This window comes from Onthophagus taurus, chromosome 7 (assembly GCF_036711975.1).
Source record: "Onthophagus taurus isolate NC chromosome 7, IU_Otau_3.0, whole genome shotgun sequence".
Classification (NCBI taxonomy): Eukaryota; Metazoa; Arthropoda; class Insecta; order Coleoptera; family Scarabaeidae; genus Onthophagus; species Onthophagus taurus.
In genome coordinates, this window is record NC_091972.1 from 28,424,612 (window position 1) to 28,452,086 (window position 27,475).

Here is a 27,475-nt window from a genome sequence, read left to right on the forward strand (position 1 = left end):
TAGTTATTAATAATTTAAAAATATATCAAAAATTTAAGTGTTTTTTTATTAATTTGAAACTGAAGTGATTTTCTTACCAACTTTAAATTTGACAGTTAGCGCCATCATTAAATTTACATAACCTCACATTTTCGGACTAATTATACCGCTTTTTATTCTATCATAGTAAATTAAGCAACATAGAGGATAGAAATGATCTTTAATTATGGATAGAACGCCGAAAAGATATTCAAAGCTTTCTCTTAAAAATAATGAATGTATCAACACCAAATCTGGTAAGTTATTGATTTTTTTTAATAACCACAATAATAATGTTATTACAATTTATGTCATCAGCTACAACTTCTTCAAGTACCCCAATACAACAAAAAACTTCATCATTATATGATGAATACAGTCCTGTTTTTATTCCATGCACTCAAGAAGCATTGGACGAATTAGATGTGGTGTGGGATTGGAATTCGCCAAAATCTCAAGTATTCCCTAAAAGACAGAAACCAAAACGCTTACAAGCACATTCCCCAATACCCATAGTAAAAAAATATTCACATAATCAACCTGTTGTAAATGAAAACTTAAAGAACCAGTTGGAAAAATTAAAAAATCAATTAGAAACGGAGCTAAAACCTTCATCATCTAAATCAACAGCTAAAATTCCTGTGTCAAAAAATAATACCAAAGATGTTTTGCCTAACACATCAACTGTAGACATAGGAAATACTTTTTTAATTAAAGATGAATTGAAAGAGTTAGAAGATCTTTTTAATGATGACTCAATGGAGCAAGAACTTATATTGCAATCTCAAAAGTTTGAAAGTTTAATTAATTTACAATTAGATGATAGTGGTAATAATAAAACTCCTTTTGGTGTTGAATCGAAGCTGGAATTTCGTAAATTTAAAAGTGAGGATCGTTTAAACACAAGTGATAATAGAAAGGGATTAAGAACAAAAAGTAACTCAAGCGGGGATTTGTACGATTCACCACTACAAAAATCATCAGTGAGCGTAAAATTAGAAACAAAGTTTGAAGCTGCGTTTGATGATTCCTTTGATATGGCCATGCAAACGTTTAGAGATTCAGATTTAAAATTAAATAATTCTAGAAATAATTCCTTAAGTCTCAGAAGTAAAAGTAATGTTAGTTTATCAATGAGTTTTGAGGAAAATATTAGTGTGTATGATATGCAAGAAATAGAACGAAAGAGGCAAGAGGCTTTAGCTAAATTAAGGTCGAAAAAATTACAATATGGTTTGTATTTTTTTTTTTTTTTTTAATTACTCTTAGCATGCAAAAATGTATTCTAATAATTGTATATTGAAAAATATTTGGTAATTGGGTCCCAAATAAGATTAATATTATTGTCACAATACATATTATTGCATGTTGATTTTTTTTTCTACACTACTTACCAAAATTATCGCACCACCTAAATTATGCATTTTTTTTTTGAATCAACAAATGGATTTTGATGATTCTTTCTTCATGGTATAGGTTGATTTTTAAGGAAGAATTGTGTTGATGGTTTTTGACAATTGTCAACGTTATACCCATATATGGGGTGTAAAAAGAAATTTATGTTTTTTCTTCTAATTTTGCAACACCCTGTGGAATTTATCAGAAAGAACCGCTACATTCCATTTACATTACGTTAGAATGGCAACCCTTCTCTACATTTTCGTTCAAGAATCATCTCGATATCTCTTTTATCAAGGAAGATACACAAGTTTAAATGTAACGAATTTTTATTAACATTTTAAACAAGTAGGTGAAAACTAAAAAACTCTACATAATCCTTAATCAATTCTCTCAAAATCACCTAATAACGTGTATTTCCGCCTCTCTTACGTATCAGTTCTTCACAGCGACGAGGCATTATTATTATTATTATTGCTGTCGGGCTGAGGAGAGCGGCCCCTCTCGTTACCGCGACCTATAAGATCTATTGTAACTTTAGCCCTCCAAAGGTTTAGGGCAAATGTAGGTCCTTAATGAACCTTAGTATTGTCCTGAGGTCTTGAACCTTTATGTCGGTAGGTAACAGGGGAGTTTTACCGAAGACGTTGTGCCTTAGACGGCCTCTGGCGACGCAATTGCACAGTATATGTTCAGCAGTTTCTGACTCGTCGCTGCATAGTCGACAAGTTTGATCCTCAGCTTGTCCAATGTGGAAGAGGTGGTATTTTAAGGGCACATGGCCGGTCAGGTAGCCTGAGAGCGTTCTTAGATCCCCTTTGCTGAGGCATAAAACCTCTTTGGTTTTGTTTTGCGACGGAGTTATCATACTCTTCGCTTGTCTGTGACCTGGAAGTTCTTTCCAGCGTAAGGCTATCTTTGAAGCCTCCCAGTTGTTGATTATTTGTTTTAGGTGGCTTTTTTGTAGTCCACATGCAGGTTGGGGTTCAATGAAGGGCGTGTTTGCTGCCTCTTTGGCCAGCTTGAACCCACCATCTTGAACCCACCATAGGGTAACATAATTGCCCCTAGCGAGTTCTCTCAGGTTGTTGGTACACTCTCTGATCAGTGCGGAGCCACACGTGTAGGCCTGAATTGTCTTTAAGGCGGCCCGACTGTCTGTGAAAATGTTTATGGATGCACCTTTTTGTCCCTTCTGTAGGTTCAAAGCGGTGCAGAAGTTTATAGCAAGAACTTCTGCTTGGAAAATTGTTAAATCCGAGCTGAGAGGCAAGTTGATGTGGCTATTTGGTCCACTGATGCCCATGCCTACTCCAGATCTTACTGTCTTTGAAGCATCGGTGTACCAGGCTAGGGCTCCTCTTTTTAGTTGAGGTCCTCCCTTCGCCCAATCATCCCTGCTACTAAATATGACCTTGTACGGTTGGTTGAAATTGTATTCCGTCGGTATGAGGTCCGTTTTAATTTCAATCAGGTGATTTAGACATGGGTCCTTGAGGATCTCGAGGTGTCCTCTGAAGTTACCCTACATCAACTTGAGTGAAGAAACTGTTTTCAGTGATAAGGCACTTAAGGCTGCCTCCTTTTGTATATATAAGTGGAGCGGTGTGAGACCGAGTAGGGCTTCCAAAACAGCCGTCGGACAGGATCTCATTGCACCCGTTATATTAAGACATGCTAACCGCTGGATTTGTGCCAGCTGTTGTTGAGCTGTCTTATGTTTTGTTTTTGGCCACCAAACCAATGAGGCGTAGGCGACCATGGGACTGATTATTGCTACGTAGGCCCAATAAGCCATTCGTGGTTTGAGACCCCAGTTCCTTCCTAGGAGCCTGCAGCAGATCTGGTTTGCTATGATGGCCTTTTTCCTCACCTTATCTAAGTGTGAGTTCCAGTTTAGTTTACTGTCAAGTATTACCCCTAGGTATTTAGTTTCTGTTTTGAGGTTGTTCGCTCTGCGACAATTATATTTTTCTAATGACCGCGCAAATTGTAAAACCCTTTTCACGCGGAAGAGGCCGCTGCCGCTGTCGCGATCGCTGGTCTCGATCGATCGTTGATCGAGATCTCTTTCGCTCGCTGTCCGCAATTGTGTGTAGTCGCAGGTGCCAGATTTTATTCGCTACGTGCTTGGTACGTTAACCAATTATTAATATCGCTAATTCGCTTGTCACCTTTCTCTCTTAACTTTGATTTATACATTTAATATTATTTTATTTTTTTTATAATTTATTTTTAAATACAATTTAATTTTTTTTTTTAATTCAAATTTCCTTCTGGTTTTTTTGGGTGTTACCAGCACCTCTTTATTAGTTCGCCTATTTTACGTTTTGGTGCGAACAGAGGTTAATAGTTCTGCTTTCAATGGAGGGTGCTTTTATTTGTAGCTTCCTTCTCCGAGTGAAAGGGACTATTTCGATTTTATTGGGATTGATGCTGAGCCCATTGCTTCTGCACCAAGTACTGGTGAGTAGTAGGGCTTTCTGCATTAGCTGAGTTATGATTGAATCATACTTACCTCGGATTGTGATTACCAGGTCATCAGCATACCCTTGTATCTTAAATCCGTTTTTAGTTAGGGTGTTCATCAAGTCATCAACTACCAGGCACCATAATAGAGGTGATAGCACTCCCCCTTGGGGACATCCTCTTAGCGCCTTTATAGTCAGCGACTCGCCTCCCAGATTGGCTGTGATCTGCCGACTTTTCAACATGGCTGTACACCACTTGATTGTCGACGGATGTATGTCTTTTACGTTTAGAGCCTTCTCCATGGATTCATATGAGGTGTTATCAAACGCACCCTCTATATCTATGAAAGCACAAAGGGCTATCTCTTTGGTTGCAATTGCCTCCTCTAAGGTGCTAGTCAAAGCATGGAGAGCGGTAATTGTTGATTTTGCTTTCTGGTAAGCACGTTGGCTAGGGTGGAGTGGATTTGTGACAAGCACTCCATTCCTTAGGTATTGATCGATTACCTTTTCCATCCCTTTGAGGAGAAATGAAGTTAGGCTAATTGGACTGTACGCCTTGGGGTCCGCGTTTGAACGCCTATCACCTTTAGGTATGAAGACCACCTTTACTTTCCTCCATAGAGTGGGTATATAGCTAAAGCTGTAGCTAGCTATATATATGGATATTATTATTGGGAGAAGGTCTTCTAAGCCTTTTTGCAGAAAGATAGGCAGAATTCCGCCTCTCCAGGCGATTTTAGGGGCTTGAAATTCGAGATAGCCCACCTTACTCTGTTGTGTGTGAAAATATTCCCAGCTGTGCTGCGAACCCTACCTGATGGACGGGTTATGTCCATTACTTCAGGGTCGGCATCTGCATGGGGGCAGACTTTTGAGGAAGGAAAGTGTGTACTCAGTAGGAGCTCCAACGATTTCTTAGCATCCAGCGACGAAGCATTTAAAATCAAGCGTCGAATTTGATCTTGATCAATTGCATCCCAAACCTTTCTTACCATCCTCTCAACGTCGTCCAAAGCGATAGGTGGTGGATGTCGGCCCCTTAACTGACGATCAATATTATCCCATAAATTCTCTATTGGATTGAGATCAGGGCTACAGGGTGGCCAGTCCATGGTTTGTATACCAACTTCATCCAAATAGTCACGGACCGTATAGGCAACATGAGGTCTTGCATTATCATGCATTAATAAAAAATTATTTCCTATGTAAGGAGCAAAGGGTACCACGTGTTCCGATAAAATGTCTGTAATATAACTTTCACCTGTTAATGAACCTCTTCGCAAAGAAACAAGGTCTGTTCGTGCTGTAAGCGAAATTCCACCCCAAACCATTACAGATCCTCCATTAAATAAAGTTGTCGGTCGTATGTTGCACTGTGCATAGCGTTCATTGGGCCGTCGAATTACTCTTAAACGTCTATCTGAGCTGTATAAACAAAACCTTGATTCATCTGTGAACAGTACTTGTTCCCAGTCATCAGCATTCCAGTCAAGATGTTCTCTGGCAAATTGCAATCTCCTTCTACGATGATTTGCGTTTAAGTTTGGTGCTCTGGCAGGAATCCTTGCATGCAAATCACCTTCGGCGAGACGCCTTTGTACAGTGTTAGTACTAATTCGAATATTATGAACATCTGCTACTTGTATCTGTAAGTTTCTCATTGTAACAAAACGTTCCCTTAAAGCACGAAGTCTAATAAAACGATCTTGGCGTAGTGTTGTGACTCTCCTTCTTCCTTGTCCAGGTCGTCTTGTATGATCATTTGTCTCTTGAAATCGTTGAACGGCACGTGATATTGTTGTATGAGAAACTCCTAATCTCAAGCCTATTTCACGATAAGTTAGTCCTTCATTGGCTAAAGTCACTGCCTCTACACACTCATCGCGGTTTAAACGTCTTGAAATACGGTCCATATCAAATAAACACTTAATAACCCAAAGCAGCAACTTGCTAAATGCGTAAATAAAATTGATAAGCATTTCTGTCAAACTGTTTGATATTTCATAGCCTGCTTGTTTCATGTTTTTTTTTATTTCAACAAAATTAAGTCAAACTTAAAAAATGTGTATTTTCCTTGATAAAAGAGATATCGAGATGATTCTTGAACGAAAATGTAGAGAAGGGTTGCCATTCTAACGTAATGTAAATGGAATGTAGCGGTTCTTTCTGATAAATTCCACAGGGTGTTGCAAAATTAGAAGAAAAAACATAAATTTCTTTTTACACCCCGTATATGGGTAAAACGTTGACAATTGTCAGAAATCAACACATTTCTTCCTTAAGAATCAACCTATACCGTGAAGAAAGAATCATCAAAATCCATCCGTTGATTCAAAAAAAAATACCTTTAAACTTAATGCATAATTTAGGTGGTGCGATAATTTTGGAGAGTAGTGTATATTATGCATAGCACAATTGTATAACACCTAGTAAATACATACTAATTAGTTACTTATTTTTAACACCAAATTAAACTAGATAATGTTTTGCAGCTTTTCCCAGTGGTCCAAGCTGCTTTACATATAATTGATAAATATTATCATATTTTTACCGTTTTAAGACCAAAACACAAAAACGCGCACACTGTGATACGCGGAACACACGTTTAGGGTCTTATTGTTTTTGTTATAATTCCGCACTATTGCTCGCGATTGAGTTACTAATCGCGATTAAGGCACTAGGTCACTAAATCGAACGGCTTCATCCTCTGAAGGCGACGCAGGACATTCTCATTGTCGAGAAGCTGGATGGCCTCGATGTTGAGATGATCGTGCGTTCTCTTCTCATGTTTAGATGCGAATGATACAATTTCTGATGACACCAATGCTACTTTCAAGTCGCGATGGAGGTCGAAGTTTCTTATATACCAGGGTGCATTTGCACTATGCTAAGATGCATAAAAAAAATCTGAAATCTTTGAATCAGACTTGCATTTGTCTTGCAGCTACCACCCCACAGTTGGATTCCGTATGTCCATTTTGGTTTTAATACTTGCTTGTATATTAGCAACTTGTTTCTTACAAGGGAAGTGTCACGACTGTGTCTCACCAATTTCGATGAAATTTGGTACAGTCTTAGAATGGGCCAAAATAGGGTTCGCACATTTTTTTATACGTGCGGTAAAAGTCCCTGGGGCGAGTTATAGGGGTTGAAAGGTTGGAGAAAAAGTTCGTTTCACTTATATTTTGAAAACGGAAAGTGCTATCAAAATTTCGTAAATTGTAGCTGATATTCATTTTAAAAGAGCTTTCTTTTGATGTATCACGAGCAGAGGGTTAAAAGGGGCGATCTACCTCCTACTACTAAATCAAACAGGTCCGGAATTTTACTTCTATCTGTTGGCCAGTAAGTTGGCTTCCCAGTGGAGAGCACCTCACAATTTAGGGCCTCTATTGCATGGTTCAGTTCTCTTCCTTTTGTATTTGTCAAGCGAGAACCCCAAGAGATATGTTTTGCATTAAAGTCTCTTCCAAGTATAAATTTGTTGTCAAGATGTAGTAGAATTTCCTGATAATCTTCCCTTTTGAGATTATGTCTCGGTGGTATATACGTTGCTTCTACAGATATTAAGCCATTAGCAGTTTGAACTTTTACCACTGTAGTTTGGTGTTGTTCAGTACTAACTGTATTGTTCAAATAGTGGTCAACATACTTTTAATAATAATTGCACTTCCACCTCGAGCCGCATTACTCAGGTGAATTGTGTGATAAATATTGTAATGGCTGTCGAAGACTATTGGAATTCCACAGCATTATTTTTAGTTGCTGCTTTTTAGACATTTTGATGTCTTTTTTGAATTGCTCCTTGGTTTAAATTGCTTTCAATAAAATCTAGATGTGCATATAATCTTTTTATTGTTTCTTCTTATTGAAGTATTTTTTGTAGTATTAGATCTAATTTACTGTCAGCCTTCTTATCGATTAATGTACTGACAGTTTTCTCTGCAGGTTCACCACTCGTTTTTTGAACGAATTTGAATTTACTGTTTTCTTATTCCTGATAACTTGTAGTTCCTTAATCACAATGCATCCTCGGTAGTTCGCTGGATGATTTTCTCCACAGTTGAAACATTTTGCCGGGATTTCTTTGGCTTTAGTGCATTCGCTGGTCCAGTATGCTCCAGCACATTTAACACATCTCGGATTTTTGTGGCAGTAAGCTTTGGTGTGGCTCCAACCTTGACACCTTTTGCACTGGGGCATTTGTTTTGGCTTTCTATACTCTTCGATTTTGACACGCATTCCTAATATGTTTGTTATTTCATGGCTTCTTTTTACATCCTCTGACGGTGCAAAATCCAAGATGTACAAAGGAAGATGATCTTTTGTTTTGTATTTTAACATTTGGGTTACTTTACAAATGTTATACTTGCGCTCATAGATCATCAATAGATCATCTTTGATATCATTAACATCACAGCTTTTATGCATCTTTTTAGCGACCAGATTTCTGACTTACTTATTTTCATAAGTTAACCAGGACAAATTCTCTGTACTTTTCTTCCGAATTTAGATTCAGTTTTAGTTTTGCGGTTGCTTTTCAGGTTTGCTTTCAATTTCCGAAGACAGTTTAGATGACGAGGTTTCAGTTTTACGTTTTTTCTTTCTTTTAGCTTGTTTTATGCATGTTGATAACTTAAATATAATATAATATCTATGTTGTTTTTATATTAAACCCTTTATTACTTATTATTACTTTAGTGATATCTCCGTCAAAAAGAAGTGGTGATAATCTTCAATCGACTAGTGAGACAATTCCTTTAAAAGTACCTAAAGGTAATGAAAATATTTAAAAAAACGAATAGTTTTAATAAATTTCTTTTTATAGTAGAAGAGTCGCCAATTAAATGCTCTCCAGAAGAAATCGAACAGAAACGTCTACAGGCTTTAGCAAAATTGGAGGCGAAAAAAAAACAGGATATAATTGAGAGAAATAGGCGAGAGGCTTTAAAACGATTGGAAATGAATAAGAAAAAACGAGAAAAGTTATTAAATAATATACGCTCATAGATTATTTTTTATATTGACCAGATTTTTTTTTGATATTTTGTTAAGCTTAATTATTATAATTAGTTCTGTAAATAAATAACTTAACAAACAACAACACTTTTTTTAAAATAAATGCTTTATTTTGATTTTCAGACAAAAAAAGGAAATTGATGAAAATCAATTGAAAAAAATTAACAACAACAAAATAGCATAAATCTACCTACAACATGGTAAAGGGAGGTCGATTAGGAAAGGAATATTATTACAATTTGTATAGAATCTTTTTGTTTCTTTTTTTTTTTTGTACTAAATAGAAATTTAGTATGTATTGACTCTTACATTGGTGTATAATTATGATGATTTTTAAAAAAATTTTCTACGGTCCATATTTCCATATTAATTTCATTAGGCACTAGGACATTAAATTAACTAAATTATAAGCGTAGGCCATCGGTTGAATTTTCGGATGTGGCTAAAACAAAAAACATAAATATCATATATTATAAAGTAAGGAATATAATAAGAAACAAAAAATACTTTTTATTTACTATAACATGAGTTTCAAAAGTTTTTTCAAAATGAGATTTTTATGATTTGAAACATTTAATGATTCTGTTAAAATTTAACAAAATGCGTAAAGGTTAACAAGTTAAGAACATGAAAATGTACATTAGAAATCTCCTGAATTTACAGCTTAAAGTGCCTTCATTAGAGAATTTAAATTAATTGAAAGACTTTTGCACATTAACAATGTAATTAATTATTATTTGTTCTTCTAGTTTCGGCGTCAAATTATCCCCATCTTCAGGAAAAAAACCTGGACACAACATAAACGTATTAAAATTAAACATCGTTACAACATGTACACTTTTTTTAACAATTTTAGGTTAAACACTTAAATTGCAATCGCAAACTGAAAAACTTTCAAGATCAACTGCATCAAATTTAGATAATTAAACTATTGTTGAATATTAAATCAACTAACTATCGAAACACTGTGTAGAGAGCTGGGTTAAAACTGGTTTTGTTATGTCAAGCTTTTTAAAATCAAAAACCCTATTTAAATTTGATTGATTTAGAGCGGGAATAAAGATTTTAGACATCAAAATTAAGAAAAATATGGAACAACTACAATTCGATATCTACAGAAAACCTACACAAACCGATAATATCACCCCCTTTTATTCATTAGACTGCAATGAACACAAAATGTCAGCCATTAACGCCTACCTACATAGAGCTTTAAAGTTTTAATCTCCAACAAAAAGAACTAAATAAGGAAATTAATATTATCTGTTTGCCTTGTATACCGCAGACATGGAAGACAGATTGACCGGTGGGCAGATGGGAGGTGTGGTTGTAGGGAGGAGGAAGGTGCATTCACTGGCTTACGCGGACGATTTGGTGGTAGTGGCGAGAGAGGCGAAGGAGATGAAGGCGATGATGCGGAGTTTGGAGAGTTACTTTAGGGGGAAGGCTCTGGAGGTGAATGTAGGAAAGACAAAGGTTATGAAGTTCTGTAAAGGGGGTAGAAGGAAGAGCGAAGATTGGAGGTGGGAAGGGAAGGAGATAGAGGAGGTGAGGGAGTACACATATTTGGGGTACAGATTTAGAGAGGACAACAAGGAAGGCGCGCATGTGAGGGCAATGGCCAAGAAGGCGAATAAGGTGATGGGGCAGGTCTGGGGGTGGGGAGAGAGATTATTTGGAAGGGATATAGGAAAAAGGAAGATGATATTCGAGTGCTTGATTAGAAGTGTTATGATGTACGGGGCGGAGCTTTGGGGGTGGAAAGAGCAAGGGCTGTTGGAAGGCGTACAGGCTAGGTATTGGAGATGGGTTTTGGGGTTGGCAAAAGAGACGCCGGAGTACATAGTCAGAGAAGAGGTGAAGGTTGATAAGTTAAGAGTGGAGGCGGGTAAAAGGGCGGTACGTTTTGAGGAGAGGGCTGAAGGGAGGTCTCAATGTAAAATATTGGGGGAGTGCTGGAAAGAGATTAAGGCAGGGAAAGGGGGTTACGGGCAACGAGGAAGGGAGGAATATTTCAGAAGGGTGGGGTACTCAGTGAAGGCGGTAGATGATAGAAGGGATTGAGATGTGGAAAGAGCTGGAGAGCAGGGATAGAGATGTACAGAGGCAAGAAAGAAGGGGGCAGATAAGGGAGAGCAGGTACAACCCTAAGTACGAGGAAATAATAACGGAGGGATTGCCGAAGTACCTGTCGATGGAGGGGGATGAGGAGGGGAAGAGGATGGTGGCAAGATTCAGATGCGGCAATGAGGAGAGAGCGAATAGATATTGGATGAGAGATGATGAGAGGGGTTGTAGGCTATGTGGGGGGGAGTGGGAGTCGTTGGAGCACCTACTGAGGGAGTGTGACGAGCTAAGAGAGGAGGTGATCGGCTGGAAGCAGGTGCTGGGGGAGAGGGCAGAGGGAAGAGAATGGATGAGGGAGGTGGTGGCGACAAGGCAGCGTAGGGAGATGCGGGGAGGAGATGGGGAGGGGTGGGATAGGAAATAAAATGTATTGTATTGTAATGTGATATATGTAATTGTAGTATTGTTAAAATTTAATTGTTTGTGGAATGAATGCTGATTTTGTAGCAATAAACTTAATTATTATTATCAAATAAATTGCAAGAAATAATAAATTTCCAATAAATATCATTACCAAAATGATCAATAGACAATCCTACAAAAATCAATTAAACAATGGTACATCATTAACACATGATACTTAACAATAAGGAACAAACTAAATACAGAACTATACAATATCTTTACAAAAAAGTATTTCAAAGGAACAACATCAAACTTACATTCAAAACAAAGAACAACCTAATCAACAACAAAGAGCCTATCAAATTTATTTAACACGAAACAACTCAAACTTTGGCAAACACATAATGTTTAATACAGCACATGAATTTGATAAAAACAAAAACCTGACTTTGATCCACAATGTAGAAAAAAGCTATTTAATGGAATTGCTGACGGGATATGAGGTTAATAAGTTTAAGAAAAATTTTATCAAAATATCGATTGTCTCAATGAACAAATTCAACCAATAAATCGACTCATACTCATACCTAAAAACCCTTTACACCACCTAGAAAAGAACGAGATCGTCACGACAAGATAGCACCCTGACAATGCAACTTTTCTAGTTCCTTGGCTATCCACCAATCCTCAAACCTAATTACCTTTTCTTTTCTGTCTCTTTCATATTTACCCAAAAAATTATTTTTACGACGTTTTTATTTCTTATTTTTATTTTTGAAATTCTCTTTATTCCCGCTCTGAACCAACCATAAGAAATTTTCCTAAATTTTAATAGGGTTTTTGATATTACATAACAAAATCAGTTTTAATCCAGCTCTGTACACATTTAACCACGTGAAAACTTAATATGTGCTATAAAGAAGTGTTCCGATAATTAGTTGATTCAATATTCAACAATAGTTTAATTTCTAAATTTAATTCAGTTGATCTTGGAAGTTTTTCAGTCTGCGATTGTAAATTGTATTCATTATTTGACGTAAGTTTTATATTATTGATATTTTTAGGGCCGGTTGTACCACCTCTGGATAAATTTATCCGATAGATAAATTGGCGCACTTTTACCATCCTCCTGATAAACTATCTAGAGGATAGTTGCCATGGTTTTAAGCGCTCTCATTGGCTAAGAACCGGATTTATCTATCGGATAAATTTATCAGGAGGTGGTAAAAGTGGGCCTTAGGCTCGTTACTACCATCTTCTAATTAAGCTATCTAAGGGATTATTACCATGGTTACGGCTATTTTACGCGCTATGATTGGCTAGTACATGGGTTTATCTATAAGATAAATTGAACTAAAGGATGGTAGTAATGGACCTTAGCCAATGGGAGCGCTTAAAACCACTGTAACCATGGTAGTTATCTCTTAGATAGTTTATCAGGAGGATGGTACAACCGGCCCTTAGTGTTTAACTTAAAATTTTTATAAAAAGTGTACATGTTGTAATGATGTTTAATTTTAATACGTTTATCTTGTATCCAGTTTTTTTCCTGAAGATGGGGATAATTAGTCCTCGAAACTAGTAGAATAAATAATAATTAATTCCATCGTTAATGTGCAAAAGTGTTTTAATTAATTTAAATCCTACGATGTCAAAAAATCAAACAAACAAACATTATTCATTAGAGAAGTTGTGTTCAAAATCGTTATTTTAAATTTTATCAACTGAGTATCTTTTACCGTTTAGCAATGGTAGAATCCAGGTTCATCGTAAATTTCATAAAGTAAATAAATATTAAATACGATGAAAATGTTTGATTTTATTTATATATCGGTGCTCCAAATTGTTTCGGAAACCCTTTATATAAAAAAGAGAGAGCAATGTTAAATTATTTTTTTAACAAAAAATGTGTAAAAAATGTATAAAAAATAAATATGTATATAAACTTTACCGTCAAGTGTTTATGATGAAAACGTGATATTCATAGATTTAGCCATATTTTCGTGGATCAAAAACATTATTATTAGAAAAACCAGTTATGTATGTCAAAGGACGTTATTTACTCAGCGTTCTTAACGTAAAAATTTTTCTTAAAAATTAAATCATTTCAAATATACAGGATGTACAAAAAGTGTGGAATAATGGTTCTACAGCTTAAACTTCAACTTATATTAAAAAAAGTTACTTGAAACTATTTTCCGCATATCTGAGTTACGACATGGTGAGTGTGTTTTTTAAATGGAACACTGTATATTTTAAGGTTTTTGGATTCCTTTTGACAAGGTGTTGCAAAATGCCATAAGGTTTTAATGCTTTAAACTGCATAGTTTTCGAGATATTGAAACTTTTATTTAAAAAGATTTGATGTAGTGACAACCTAAGCCTTGACGTCACAGAGGTGGAGGTTATATCACAGTTGCTAAGATAAAACGCCATAAAAATGTCATCTAAAATGTCACTTAGTTTATTTTATTTTAACACTAATAGACAACCTAAGCCTTGACGTCATAGAGATGGGCGGAGCTTATACCGACTCCAAACATTTTCGTTGCTAATAGACAACCTAAGCCTTGACGTCACAGAGATGGGCGGAGCTTATACTGACTCCAAACATTTTCGTTGCTAACGGTAAATCACCATATGCAATTTTCAATTAGTGTTAAAATAAAATAAACTAAGTGATGACATTTTTTGGCGATTTATCGTTAGCAACGAAATTGTTTGGAGTCAGTGTAAGCTCCGCCCATCTCTGTGACGTCAGACTTAGGCAGTCTATTGAAAAATTGCATATGGGGATTTTTCTTTAGCAACACAGTTAGCAACGAAATTGTTTGGAGTCAGCCCATCTCTGTGACGTCAAGGCTTAGGTTGTCTATTCCATAATGACGCCATAACTTGGTTGTCGCTACATCAAATCTTTTTAAATAAAAGTTACAATATCTGGAAAACTATGCAGTTTAAAGCATTAAAACCTTATGGCATTTCGCAACACCTTATCAAAAGGAATTCGAAAACCTTAAAATATACAGGCTGTTCTATTTAAAAAACACACTCGCCATGTCGTAACTCAGATTGCCGTCATCATTTTTATTTTATTTCTACGCCAAGATATGCGGAAAATAGTTTCAAGTAACTTTTATTTAAAACTTTTTTAATATAAGTTGAAATTTAGGCTGTAAAACCATTATTCCATACTTTTTGTACAGCCTGTATATTTTTTATACATTTTTTACACATTTTTTGTTAAAAAAATAAATTAACATTGCTCTCTCTTTTTTATATAAAGGATTTCCGAAACAATTTGTAGCACCGATATATAAATAAAATCAAACATTTTCATCATATTTAAGATTTTTATTTAATTTATTTTTTACCGTTTCTAACTCTAACAAGGGAACTGTCCCTCACCGATTTTGTTGCAATTTGGTACAGCGATAGTATGGCCAAAAATAAGGTTTACGTATTTTTTTATACGTATTAATAAAGCCCCTGGGGCGAGTTATAAGAATTGGAAATCGGGGCGAAAGATATATATTCGCTTATAGCCTGAAGACGAAAATAGCTATCGAAATGTGGTAAATGTAAACTGATATTCATTTTCAAAGAGCTTTAGATTGATATATCACACATATATCCGAGGGCTTCAAGGGGTAAACTACCCCTACTTTTTTGGAATATTTTAAAAACTACTGTATCGATTTTGGCGATATTAAGTATCCTTATAGTACGTTTAAAAATATTAGTTACGTGCTTTTTCTTATTTTCCTCTGACTATCCCCTGCAATGTTATGGGGTATGATAGATAACCCCTTTCCTTAAGAATAATGTGATAAATTGTTACAGTTTTGAACAATATTTTGAAGAAAACCATAAATTAGTTGCAAATTAAGATTTATGCAGTAAAATAAACCCTGACATGACATTTAGGGGTGGCTCAAAATTGTTTGTCGATTTTGATGTAATTTACCACGATGATCTTTTTATACGTTAGGTAGTACAACGTTCAAAGCAGATAACATATTCGTCTTGGCATCAAAGTCTGGTTGACTGACTTCTGCTCATATGAAAAAATTTCTATTTCCCAAACACTGGACCCAAATCATTACTATTACTGGATTGTTGGAGTGGCCACTGCCTTGAAATTATTAGTGAAGTAACTCCATCGGATGTTAAGTTTAAACATTGGTCTATACCTGCAGGGACAACAGGTCAAATACAGCCCCTAGATGTATTTGGTTTTAAAATATGGAAAAATTTCATTAGAAGATTTTCTGATCAAGTTATTCTCTACCAGTACGATGTCAATATGCATCAGCGAGATAATATTTTAAAATTGTAATCCCTAATGCATAACCAGTTGTCTTCTCCACGATTGTTGAAGAACGTTCTTCAATTTTAACGTGTTAACTTGTTATTTAGTCTTAAACTTAAAAGAATTTTATTTGAATAAATACGCCTATGAACTTAATACTTTGCGATATGACCTTTTTGTGAACTCTTGTAAAATTAGTTTCTGAGGATGGCCATGGGCCGAAACTAGTAAGACTTAATTAATTAATAAAACCAGTTTCAAAAGTACAATACTGAGAAAATTAAATTTAATTTCCTTTGCACAAATTAAACAACTGGTAAAATGGATTCTAATTATAATTATCTATACTTAATATCGCCAAAATCGACACGGTAGTTTTTAAAATATTCCAAAAAACTGTTTTAAAACAACGTTTAAATATTTATAGAGGTAGCACTACAGTCGAAAACAAGTCAAAAAGTGTTAATGAACATGGATCCGCAAATCAATCGTTTCCGAGATACAGGATGATCAAATTTTTTGGGACTCTACGGTTTTCTTTTAAACTGTAACTACTACAGATTTGATACTTGGAAAATCGATACAGTATGAAACTATCTCTTTTTGAGAGTAATATGATTCGGTATGATACGGTTCATTAATATTTTTCGACTTGTTTTCGACTGTAGTACCACCCCCATAAATATTTAAAAGTTGTTTTAAAACACCCTGTATGTGTGATATATCAATGGAAAGCTCTTTGAAAATGAATATGAGTTTACATGTACCACAGTTCGATAGCTATTTTCGTCTTCAGGCTGTAAGCGAATATACAGGTGTATCTGAATGACTGCAACAAACGTCAAGGGGCGATTCTTTTGTGAATTTTAAGGGGAGAATGAATTCTAAGTAGTTTAGAAGGGTATGTTGAAAGTACAAATAGGGTCAAAACGTGCCCTATTATGAGTTAAACATATTCCCAAAATTTCATTTTCCTAGCGTTTATGGTTTTTGAGAAAAAAAAAATTAAGCCAAAATTTTCCGCCATTTTTGGAGGGGTGTAGCTCGTCAGGGGAGCCGAAGTAGCTCATGGTTCATATATCAAAGTACCCTTAAAATTCACTAAAGAATTACCCATTGAAGTTTCTTTCGATTTTGTCAAAATAACACAATGTAATCATAGTTTTGTTTATATATTTAAAAAAATATAGTCGTAGTTAATTTGATAAAAGGGAATTACGATACGAATTAAATATAGCTAACTGTAACTGTTAGCGTCTAATTGTAAGAAGCCGTTTTCGGTTCGGTTATTCCCCGACAGAGATTATGTAAGCGATGCTATTAGTGCGCAAGTCCGTTTGTAAATAGTTCAGTGACTTAACTATGCTGCATTCTTTGCAGTAAGTGCAGTGCAGTGATCAAAAACAGAAGTGTTGTTATACAAAAAATGCATGAAATAAAAATAGGTGGGTATGAAGTAGTTCTTAGTTTACTTTAAGTAGTTATGTAATACCTTGGAAAAATAAAAGCATGTTGGAAACCAGGTGCATTATCTTATGTGTCAACTCAAAATTAATCTATTGAAAATAAACAATCATGAAATCGCATACGTTTCCAAATATTCTAGTGCGACTGCAACTTGACGCTAATCATATTAGTTGATATGGCACTGATAAACCAACATTTGCAAAAAATTATTTGATAATTTCGGTTTGTTACACGATTGTGGATTTTTTATCAAATTACATCTAAAGTATCTCTTTAAAATAATATATATCACTTTATCATTTCATGTTTGAATGCCGCAATTTAGTGTTAAAAATTACTTTGAATCAAATCAAATATATATTTTCAAAACAATAATAGAGCCTTAAAATTTTCACGCCAAATATTTGGTATGTGATTTATAACAATATTCTTATCTGATGCATATCTAATTGTAAAGAACTTGATTAAGACTTAATAAAAGTAAATAAGTTAAGATTGTAAAACTTACAACTGCTTCATATGTAGTAAACTTTGGTTTCATATCTTTACCAATCAATGTAATATATGCCCCTTTATTGCCCATTGTATCGCTAAAAATAATATACAGCTTATTAATGAACTCAACCCTTAATAAACAATCATCTTTACCAATAATTTGGAGCGGAAAACACCGTAATACATTTTCCATCATGAGCCACTTCATACCCATCATTTTTAACCTCATGGCTCCTTATGATATAATCCAACTTGTTCAACTCAAGGAAGGCCTTGGTAACATCCGGTCCAAACTGACATCCTGTACCGCGTTTACTTGGCGCCCTTCCGTTTTGCGGTTGAGGATCACTCCACAGTAATTCGCACATTGGTCCATCTTCCGGCGGTTGCCGATTCCGATCGATCGTACGTATAGTCTCTAAAGTCACATTATCTTGCGAGAATAAACCACCGTGCATCACCAGAACACGATCGTTTAAACAATGAGCTAATGGTAACCAGTTGTAGACTTCTGTGAAGAGATCAGCCATTTGTGCGGTATATTTCGCTTTCACTTCGCCGTAGAAACCATAAATTTGATTCATCGTGATACTTTCGTGGTTCCCACGCGACATGTAGAAATGGTTTGGATAAAGTAGTTTGAACCCGAACAATGTAAAGATGCATTCAACTGAAAATGAACCTCTATCCACAAAATCACCGTTAAAAAGCTACAATTTGTTAAGAAAAAATTGTAAAATTAATTTGTAATGTTAGTAATTAGAAAATAAATATTTGTGAAGTACATGAAATATTTTGAAACACTTATTTTTGTGAGAAATATCGTATGCAACACATATTTTATCAAACTTTGTTGTAAGGGATGTTATTTAGTTAACTCTACTAAGGCCTAATAAAAATCTGCGATTTTACGGCTAATAGTTTACAGCCCTTTTTCAGATTGGCCTCTACATGAGGTAGTCTCAAAAAGCATCCCACAATTTTTGCGCTTACGGCAAACTTTCAGTTCACAAGTGGTGTGAACGGTAAGGTTGTTAAGTCGTCCATATTTAAATATCTACATACAGAGCTAGGCAAAATACTTTATCATGTCCACCACATCATTCCCAACATGTAAGGCCACTGTACAGGGTGGACAAATTTGGGTGTTATTATAGGCTATCCCAGAAACTATAAGAGATACAAAAAAAGTAGGTGCCATGTCCCGGTCTCTTTTTCCGAGACTAATCCAATCCCGTAAAGACCAAATCTCTATCTTCTTTTGTTTTTAAGTTATAGCCAAAAAGTCAAATTTTAGTGATTTAAAAAAATGCTCATATTTCGTTTATTTTTGAAATTAGAGAAATGGGGTTAATGCATTCTTAAGACACTTTTTTGAGTAGAATATACTGCCGTTGAAAAATTTTTAACATAGCTGATAATTTTTGAGATATAACATAAAGTTGTATTTTTTTAAATACAAACTATAGTTTATTATGATGTTACTGAAAAGAGCATATTTTTAGCTTTCCAATGATGTATCGCACGCATGATGTTTCTGCGGAAAATAAGCGTTATTTTTCTATTTTTAAAATATTAAAGATTAAAATTCAAATTTTTTATTATAGTAGGCGAGGAAAACGCTAAATACTACTTAGTTACTATAGCAACGTGAGTTTACTTGTCATTTCATTCATGAATTTTGCGAAACGAGTTTCCCGTTTAAGAAGTTCCGCATTATCTTTAAATAAAACGATAAAATTAAATATAGAATATATTGGAGTCCGCTTTGAAGATGATACATAAGTCTTCATATCCCCATTCAAACGGTGTTTCAATGGAAAGTCCGCTCCCAGTTTATGATCCCTAATTTTCCTCTATCTCACCCAATTTCAAAAGAAAAAATTGCTGATATCAAAAAACTTCTACATCTTATGTTTGGGGAAAACTGGGAAAATACTACCGAAGATTTCATTCATTGATACCGAACTGTCTTACAACTAATCTTACAACCAGTAAGTTGAGTAGAAGAAGATGACAGTCCATATTTAATTATTCATTAATAAATACATTTCTTGTATTTTTAATAAACAAACTTTACTTGCTAATCATTTTTTATTGGTGGACAAAGTCAGGGATAAGATGCTGAGAAATTTAAATTAACTATTCAAAGTTTTTATTTGTTGGTACAAAACCAACTTATCCTGAATAATGGTACAAAACCAACTTTATTCTGTCATATTCGTGCAAAACCATATATTATAGCCACTAGGTAGTATTTACTGTCCGGACCCGCCTACTATAATCAAAATTTTGAACATTAGCGCTTACTATTTTCGAATTAAAAATTAACGCTTATTTTCTGCAAATACACCATAAATGCGATACATCATTGGAAAGCTAAAAATATGCTCATTTCTTTAACATCATAATCAAGTATAGTTTGTATTTAAAAAAACACAACTTTGTGTTGTATCTCAAAAATCATCAAGTATATTTAAAACTTTTCAACGGCAGTATATTCCACTTAAAAAAGTGTCTTAAGAACGTATCAACCCCATTCCTATAATTTGAAAAATAAACGAAATATGAGCATGTTTTGAAATCACGAAAATTTGACTTTTTGGCTATAACTTAAAAACAAAAGAAGATAGAGGTTTGATGTTTGTGGGATTGAATTAGCCTCGAAAAAAGAGACCGGGACATGGCACCTACTTTTTTCGTATTTCTTATAGTTTCTGAGATAGCCTATAATAACACCCAAATTTGCCCACCCTGTACATTTACCATTTTCTTTTATTTTTTTGCTTCAAAATAATAGCGAAGCCGGTTGTTCAAAATTTCGCAGCCCACCCCTGAAACTAAGTCATTAAATCATGGATACCCTAAGTGTGGCAGAAAAAGTCGAAATGATTTTTATTTATGGAGAAAGTGGCAGAAAAGTTGCTAATAGTATAGCTTTGTATCGAGAATGTTTACCTGATGACTGGAAATGTGGAATCAAGAAAAAGAACTCGGCGAGCAACTGTAACTACGCAAGAAAAGGAAATTGCGGTATTTGCTAGCGTTGAGGTAAATCCTCAAGTTAGCACTCGACGACTTGCAATTGACGCCGGAATATCGAAGAACAGCATTTTAACAATATTAAAGCGCAACAAGTATCACCCATACCACATTTCATTGCATCAACAGCTTTATGGAGGTGATTTTGAAAATCGATTAATATTTTGTCAATGGGCACAAGAACGAATGCGGTTGGACGTGAATTTCTTTGGTAACGTACTATTCTTGGATGGGTCTACTTTTACAAACAAAGGACACTAATGGAGCGTTGAAAATCCGAAATTATTGCGTGAAGTAGAACATCAACGACCTTGGTCGATTAATGTTTGGTGTGGCATAATTGGTGATAAATTAATCGGTTCATACTTTATTGATGATATGCTGAATGGGGAGAAGTACTGAAATTTTTTAGATGACGTCTTACCAACGTTACTTGTAGATTTGAGCAGGGAAAAAAGACAAAATATGTGGCTGCAAAATGATGGGTGTCCAGCACATTTTTCACATATTGCATATGAAGCTTTAGATCGGGATTATGCTGGGCGATAGATTAGAAGGGGTGGTCCAATTTTCTGGCCCGGCAGATCACCTGATTAAATACCTCTTGATTTTTTTTTGTGAGGCTTTCTTAAGGATAATGTTTATCGCCAAGTACCGACTACGCCAGAAAACATGAAATAGCGGATAAGAAATGCATGCAGAAATAGTAGCCAAGAAAACCTTTTAAGATGTAAAGAAAGTTTTAGTAGAAGGGTTAATAAATGTATTGAAGTGGGTGGGGAAATATTTGAACATTTATTATAAATTTTATACTTGTTGATTAATAGTATAGTTTAATCATTTTTTTTATAAATAAACAATATTTAAAACTATTTGAATAAAAAAATTATTTAGATTTTGTCTACAAAAGATGTTTAGTCATCTTACTGGCAAAACCACACGGTATTTTTTTTTGTTTTTAATTATTTTACTTTTATCCATAGAATCAGATTTTGCAATCAAAAACATAGGGTGCCATTTAAATAATTGGCCGTGACCTTCATATGACCTTGAAATTAGGTCAAGGTCAAAAAATGTTATCGTCATATATGGTTTCTCCCTTCACACAGAACAACGTTCATTTGGTTCATTTTTATGTAAAATGAACCGTTTTTGAGATAATCGCTTGTCTCAAGTTAAATGGACCATCCTGTATATGGTTGTTACTAACTAGAATGTAGATTTTAACATTTGTTACTCTGGTATCTTAATCTTAAAAGAACTATCATAGAAGACAATACTTTTGACACAAAATTGCACAAATAAATTTCTTTAAGATGAACGTTATTACCATAGATTATATATTAGATAATATGATATATTAGATGACCATATAGTAACAAAAATTTATAGGGTCGCAACTCTTTTGTTTTCGTGTTATGAGCTGTCAAAGTTGAGCTAAAAATTTACATTTTATCTTTTATTTCGGGTATGAGTAAACCACAGAATTGGAAATTTTTGTATGTATGTACTACTGGTTGATATCTTATTTTCAACCATACCTTAAACGTCCCTAGGGGGATCAAATTCACAAACCCCTTTGATGAAAAAAATATGGGTTGTAAAGCTTATTCATTATTGGTACTTTTTTGTCTCTTTAGTTTTGTCCTTAAATATAATAGTTTTAGCGTAAAAAAATAAAATATGTTACATTGTACTGTAAAGCACTGCTATTATTAAAATTTTTTTTTTCTTTATAGGTGGCTATGGAAGTTGTGCACTTACTAGGATCTAGTACTAACTAAATAACACCAATTAATTGTGATTTTCATAAGAAAAACCATAAATAAGATTAATGCCTGTCTGAACAAATTACGTTGTTTTAAACAATATTAAAAAATTGATACTCTTGCTTAATAACCATCAAAAATTATTAATAACCCGCAATAATTATGAGGATTCACTGTAAATGAAACTTACAAGTTCTCAGAGCCAACTTTTAGAATAATTTTAGCTAAACATGGCGGCACATAGCGGTACATGGTACGATATTTTATTTTTTTACATGGAAACTATTAACTTTAAGGAAAATACTAAAGAGACAAAGAAGTACCACTAAAGAATGAGCTTTACAACCCATATTTTTTTATGTTAATATTCCATAGCGTTAAAAAGTTATTATAAAAAATATCAAGGGGGTGGTGAATTTCATCCCCTTAGAGGGCGCTGGGGAAGTTTAAGGTATGGTTGAAAATAAGGTCTTAACCAGTAGTACATGCGTATAAAGTTTTAAATTCTACAGTTTACTTACAGCCGAAATACAAAACAAAATGTAAATTTTTTTCTCAACTTTAATGGCTCATAGCTCAAAAACAAAAGAGTTGCGACCCTATGTTTATATAAAAAATTTGTGTTATTTTGGTGCTATTTTAAGTACTACATCCTAGTAAAGTTTCCCAATTAAAAACTCAACCACCCTGTATTTTCTCAATTGTTGAAATTTACTCATCAAAATTTAGGATGTGCAAGGACGTCACAATGACATTTTCTTACCCCTCAAATTTCATTATAGGAGTAAAATTGATGTTTTAGTATCAATTATATAAAAAGCACATACTTTTTACTAATTTAGATGAATATTATCATGATAATATATTATCATGTTAAAAACTGACCATGGAAGTTTAAAATTATTTTGTGTTTGGTTTAATTCTTTTAAAAGAAATCTTTTAAAAAGCTCAGACTAAAACATGTACTTGTATCTTGAATAAAAATTAATTTCTATGAAAAAATTGTTTTAAGGATACATATGGATTTGTGGTTGAGGGCAATCCATTGAGATCAAAAATGTTCATGAGGTCATAGAATTGACCGTGAATATCCCCACAAACTGTAAATTTGTCTTCATCACCTATTTTAATATCGACTAAAGAAGATTGCTCCATAAAGTATGTTTTTACGTCTAATAAAATCTGAAAATGTATTTAAATTAATTAGAAAATATGAAATTAAGTACACATGTACTTATAATTACTTTATAAGCGTATTTTCTATGCAGCTTTCCTTGGTTCTTAAATAATTCCATCAGTTCAGTCATGAACTCTAATGTTACTTTTCCATCCTCTAACTCTGGACCTTTGTACTCATTTTCAATTGCTAAAAAAGTAAATTCAATGCATAAAAAATAATTTAATCCCAATGAAAAATATAAACTGAACTAAAATATTCTTACTCATTGCATCTAAATTAATGGAATCGGCAATGGTTTTTGTAACAGCCGTAACAGATATTGCTTTTTCAAACGCTATTTTTTTCACAATTTTATTACATTCATTGTACTTCATTCGAGCATCTTTATCTGTAGGCCGCACTCTCGTAACCTTAAAGAAATTATTTAATAAACAATTTTTGTTTAATAAATATGAAATGAAACTTACATATTCATAATCTTTCAAAGCTTCCTTAAACTTGCCTTGTGACATATTAGCAGCAGCCCTCCTGTAGTATCCCTTAATGTATGTTTTATCCAATTCAATGGCTTTGGATGCATCAGAAAAAGCATACCCAAAACACTCCGTCTTAAGATAGGCAAAGCTACGATTTGCATAATAAATAGCAACTTTATCGTTTAATACTATTGCTTTTGTGTATAAGTCTATGGCAGCATTGTAATTTTGCTCTATAAAAAAAATTAATTTAAATGTGCATAAATATGAGGTTATGTCACACTCTCACTTAATTAACATTATTATTTTAATGTGGAGAGATAATTCGAAAAAAATATTAAGGGAAATTAAAATATAATGCAGTTGAGGATTAATTTTCCAGAAAATTATGTAATATTTGAAAGATTTTTTATTAAAAATGTTGTATGTATATATTTGAAGGTTACTTACTTTTAAAAAGATCGTTTGCTTCCGCTTTATATTTTTCCGCATTTTCGACGTTTTCCTGAGAAACCGTGTCGCCTTCCTGCGTGTCCGAGCTCATTGTTTAAACAAAAAGCAATAAAATTACTTAATTAAAATACTATCTTAACACATTAAAAAATTGCTCATCGGCTAAAACATAAATTGAGGTTTACAGGGATTTATATTTTGTTCAGTTCACGAGTGTTACCAACTTAACTACAAATGATTGCTAATTTCACGTCAACTATCAATTATACAAATAATTAAGTTGAAACTGTTTTTAATTGATGGTTATAAATATAGTTAATTTATTGTTAAAACAAGAAAATAAAGTTTTAAAAAAAAGGTAAGAAAAGTAAAAAAAAATATTGAAATTAATCTTTTTTTATAATGCAAGGTTTTTAAGAGTATTTTATGTGAATTGAATTTTTAACCGAAAATTTTGTAAATGAGTTTTCTGAAATTTATAGTAATACACAATTCGCTTTTGAAAGAAGTGATGGATGATACGTTTTTTGAAAGAGTTTGAAAATGAACGAAATTTGAGGGAACCCAAATAATTATCTTTCAGTCAAAAGGAAAGATTGCAGTTAATCCTAGGATACATAAACCGGGGAGAGCGGGAAGTTAGCCCCCCATTTTTTGATTTTTAAATTTTTTATTGTTGTTCTAGATTGTTCTAGAGTTGTTCTACATTGTTCCAAAGCGGCAAATCGAAAAAATAAAAACTCCGCGAGAAAACCGAAAAAACAGGATTTTAACTAGCCCCCCATTTTTGGAAAAATCAAATTTTCTTTGTTGTTCTGGGTTGTTCTAGTTATTGTTCTAAAAAATCAAAATTATGGGTTACAGCATTACGAAGTTATAACTAAAAATAGGTTTGGCCGCCGAAATGTCTAGTTGATTGCTGTGGCCATAATTTTTCTATTATCAATTCCATATTAGAAGTATATACTTATTATAGCTAACGCAATCTGGAACAGCTATTATTTTCACTAGAACAACTCTCTAAAGGGCACTTTACTCTTTGAAAATTAAAGTTTTTGGAAGTTTCAGTCAGTAATTCTTGTGTCAGCGGTTTTATATTACTCAATAAGAATTAAAAAACATAGAACAATCTAAAATAACTCAAACTTTGCCGATTCAAATTGTTCCAGATGTGTTTTACGTTTAACACGGACATTAATTTTGCAAAATCACATATTTTTTGTTGCTCTAAATTGTTCTTGTTGTTCTAGGTACTTAAAATGTTTATTTAATCACTGCGGCTTTAGTTCTTTTAAAGTTTCATATTAAAAATTAGTACTTACAACAATTAAAACAATTCAGAACAGCTGTTATTTTCACTAGAAAAACCTTTAATTTCAGTTGTTGTGATATCGGACAGGTTTTGTTGAATCAGTGAACCCAATCTTTAATATAATAATAGTTTTAAAAAACTAAAAAAATATGAAATAATCTGACCATCCTCATTTTCTAAAAATCACAAGTTTCACCTTTCTCTTTAAACTTATAATAGTAAAACATAAAATGCGATTTAAAGCGTATTTTATTTTGTATAAACTAAGTAATAAATTAATAAATAAACTAACAAATAAAACAATAACTATTCGATCAGTATTACTATATCAGTACAATAACTTATTCTAAGGTAAACTATAACTAAATAAACTAAATTATGTAAATAAACTAATATCATGGAATAATACGGTTACATCACTTTGCTCATTTATAAACATATATGCACATTTGTGCATTTATTTCAGTAGCTTTTTCAACTTGTACGCTTTTTTTTTTCGTAAGTCATTAAATAATATCCAATTAGCATTGTTGGGCACAAATGCCGGATAGTGTCCTACATCATTCAAAGATTTCAAAGATTCAAAGACAAATTGCATGCGTAATCACTCAATTTTGTTTTATTGTTCTCTCCATTTGTTGTTTCTATAAACAGACCACATTTTTTGCAATTGTTGCTTAGAGTTTGCATGTAGTTTTCTATTACTTGCTTTAGCTGTGCATAGCCAAATATTGTTACGATGTCAATGTCGATTGGTAAAATTATGTTTTTATGGAAAGTAACGTTTAAACAATTATTGCAGCTTTTAGTCCTACAATAACTAAATTCTTCTTTAAATAGTTGTGTGCAAAGAAACGCAATATTTGACATAGCATTCACTATTATCACGCCAGCAATATTCTGGCTTCCAAAATAATTTATTCCTGTTAATAGTTCAGCTCTTTTTTTATATGTTGCTTTACTAGAACCGGTTTTTAAAAATAATTTTAGGAAACTAAAGCAATCTGTGCAAACATTCTCAACATGATTTCTAAATGGTGTGTGCGGGCAAATGCTAAACTATGAAATATATTGTTGAATCCGCAAGTATTTTGAACATTATATTTTTTATTGAAATAGATATTAATGAAACTTACTTATAAACTTATGAAAGAATTACTAACTGAAACTTCCAAAAAATTTAATTTTTAAAGAGTAAAGTGTTCTTTATGGAGTTGTTCTAGTGAAAATATTAGCTGTTCCAGATTGCTAAGATATAATAAGTATCGCTTTGTGATATGAAACTGAAAATAGAAAAACTATGGTCATAGCAATCAACTAGACATTTTGGCAGCCCAACCTACTTTTGTTAGATTAGTTTATTTATTAATTTATAACTTTGTTTTACAAAATAAAATACACTTTAAATCGCAACTTATGTTTTATTATTATAAGTTTAAAGAGAAAGGTGATTTTTAGGAAATTAGATGGTCAGATTATTCCATATTTTTTAATTTTTTATTCAACAAAACCTGTCCGATATCACAACAACTCAAATTTAAGGTTTCTCCAGTGAAAATAACAGCTGTTTTGAATTGTTTTAATTGTT

General features: G+C 33.5%; 2 protein-coding genes across 3 annotated transcripts in view; one reads left to right on the forward strand and one right to left on the reverse strand.

Moving 5' to 3' along the window:
* Positions 1-86: 86 nt before the first annotated feature.
* LOC111420931 (uncharacterized) lies at positions 87-8,994 on the forward strand. Of its 2 annotated transcripts, none has more exons than XM_023054020.2 (4): positions 87-275; positions 337-1,251; positions 8,592-8,666; positions 8,722-8,994. In XM_023054020.2, exons 1-4 carry the CDS (start codon positions 206-208, stop codon positions 8,898-8,900), a joined length of 1,239 nt encoding a protein of 412 aa, XP_022909788.2. In that variant the 5' UTR covers positions 87-205; the 3' UTR covers positions 8,901-8,994. The 2 variants fall into 2 exon arrangements, with proteins under 2 accessions (XP_022909788.2, XP_022909777.2); XM_023054009.2 differs by having other exon boundaries at positions 88-275; positions 8,719-8,994.
* A 3-nt stretch (positions 8,995-8,997) lies between these two features.
* The window catches only part of LOC111420977 (protein phosphatase D3), a 29,979-nt gene continuing 11,501 nt past the window's right edge, over positions 8,998-27,475 (reverse strand). The window contains exons 2-9 of the mRNA XM_023054082.2: positions 24,573-24,661; positions 24,114-24,355; positions 23,909-24,056; positions 23,711-23,832; positions 23,484-23,648; positions 17,809-18,365; positions 17,669-17,750; positions 8,998-9,351 (exon numbers count right to left, since the gene is read on the reverse strand). Of these exons, the coding sequence (XP_022909850.1) occupies positions 9,292-9,351; positions 17,669-17,750; positions 17,809-18,365; positions 23,484-23,648; positions 23,711-23,832; positions 23,909-24,056; positions 24,114-24,355; positions 24,573-24,661 (1,465 nt within the window). The 3' untranslated portion in view covers positions 8,998-9,291. The remainder of the gene's footprint in view (positions 9,352-17,668; positions 17,751-17,808; positions 18,366-23,483; positions 23,649-23,710; positions 23,833-23,908; positions 24,057-24,113; positions 24,356-24,572; positions 24,662-27,475) is intronic.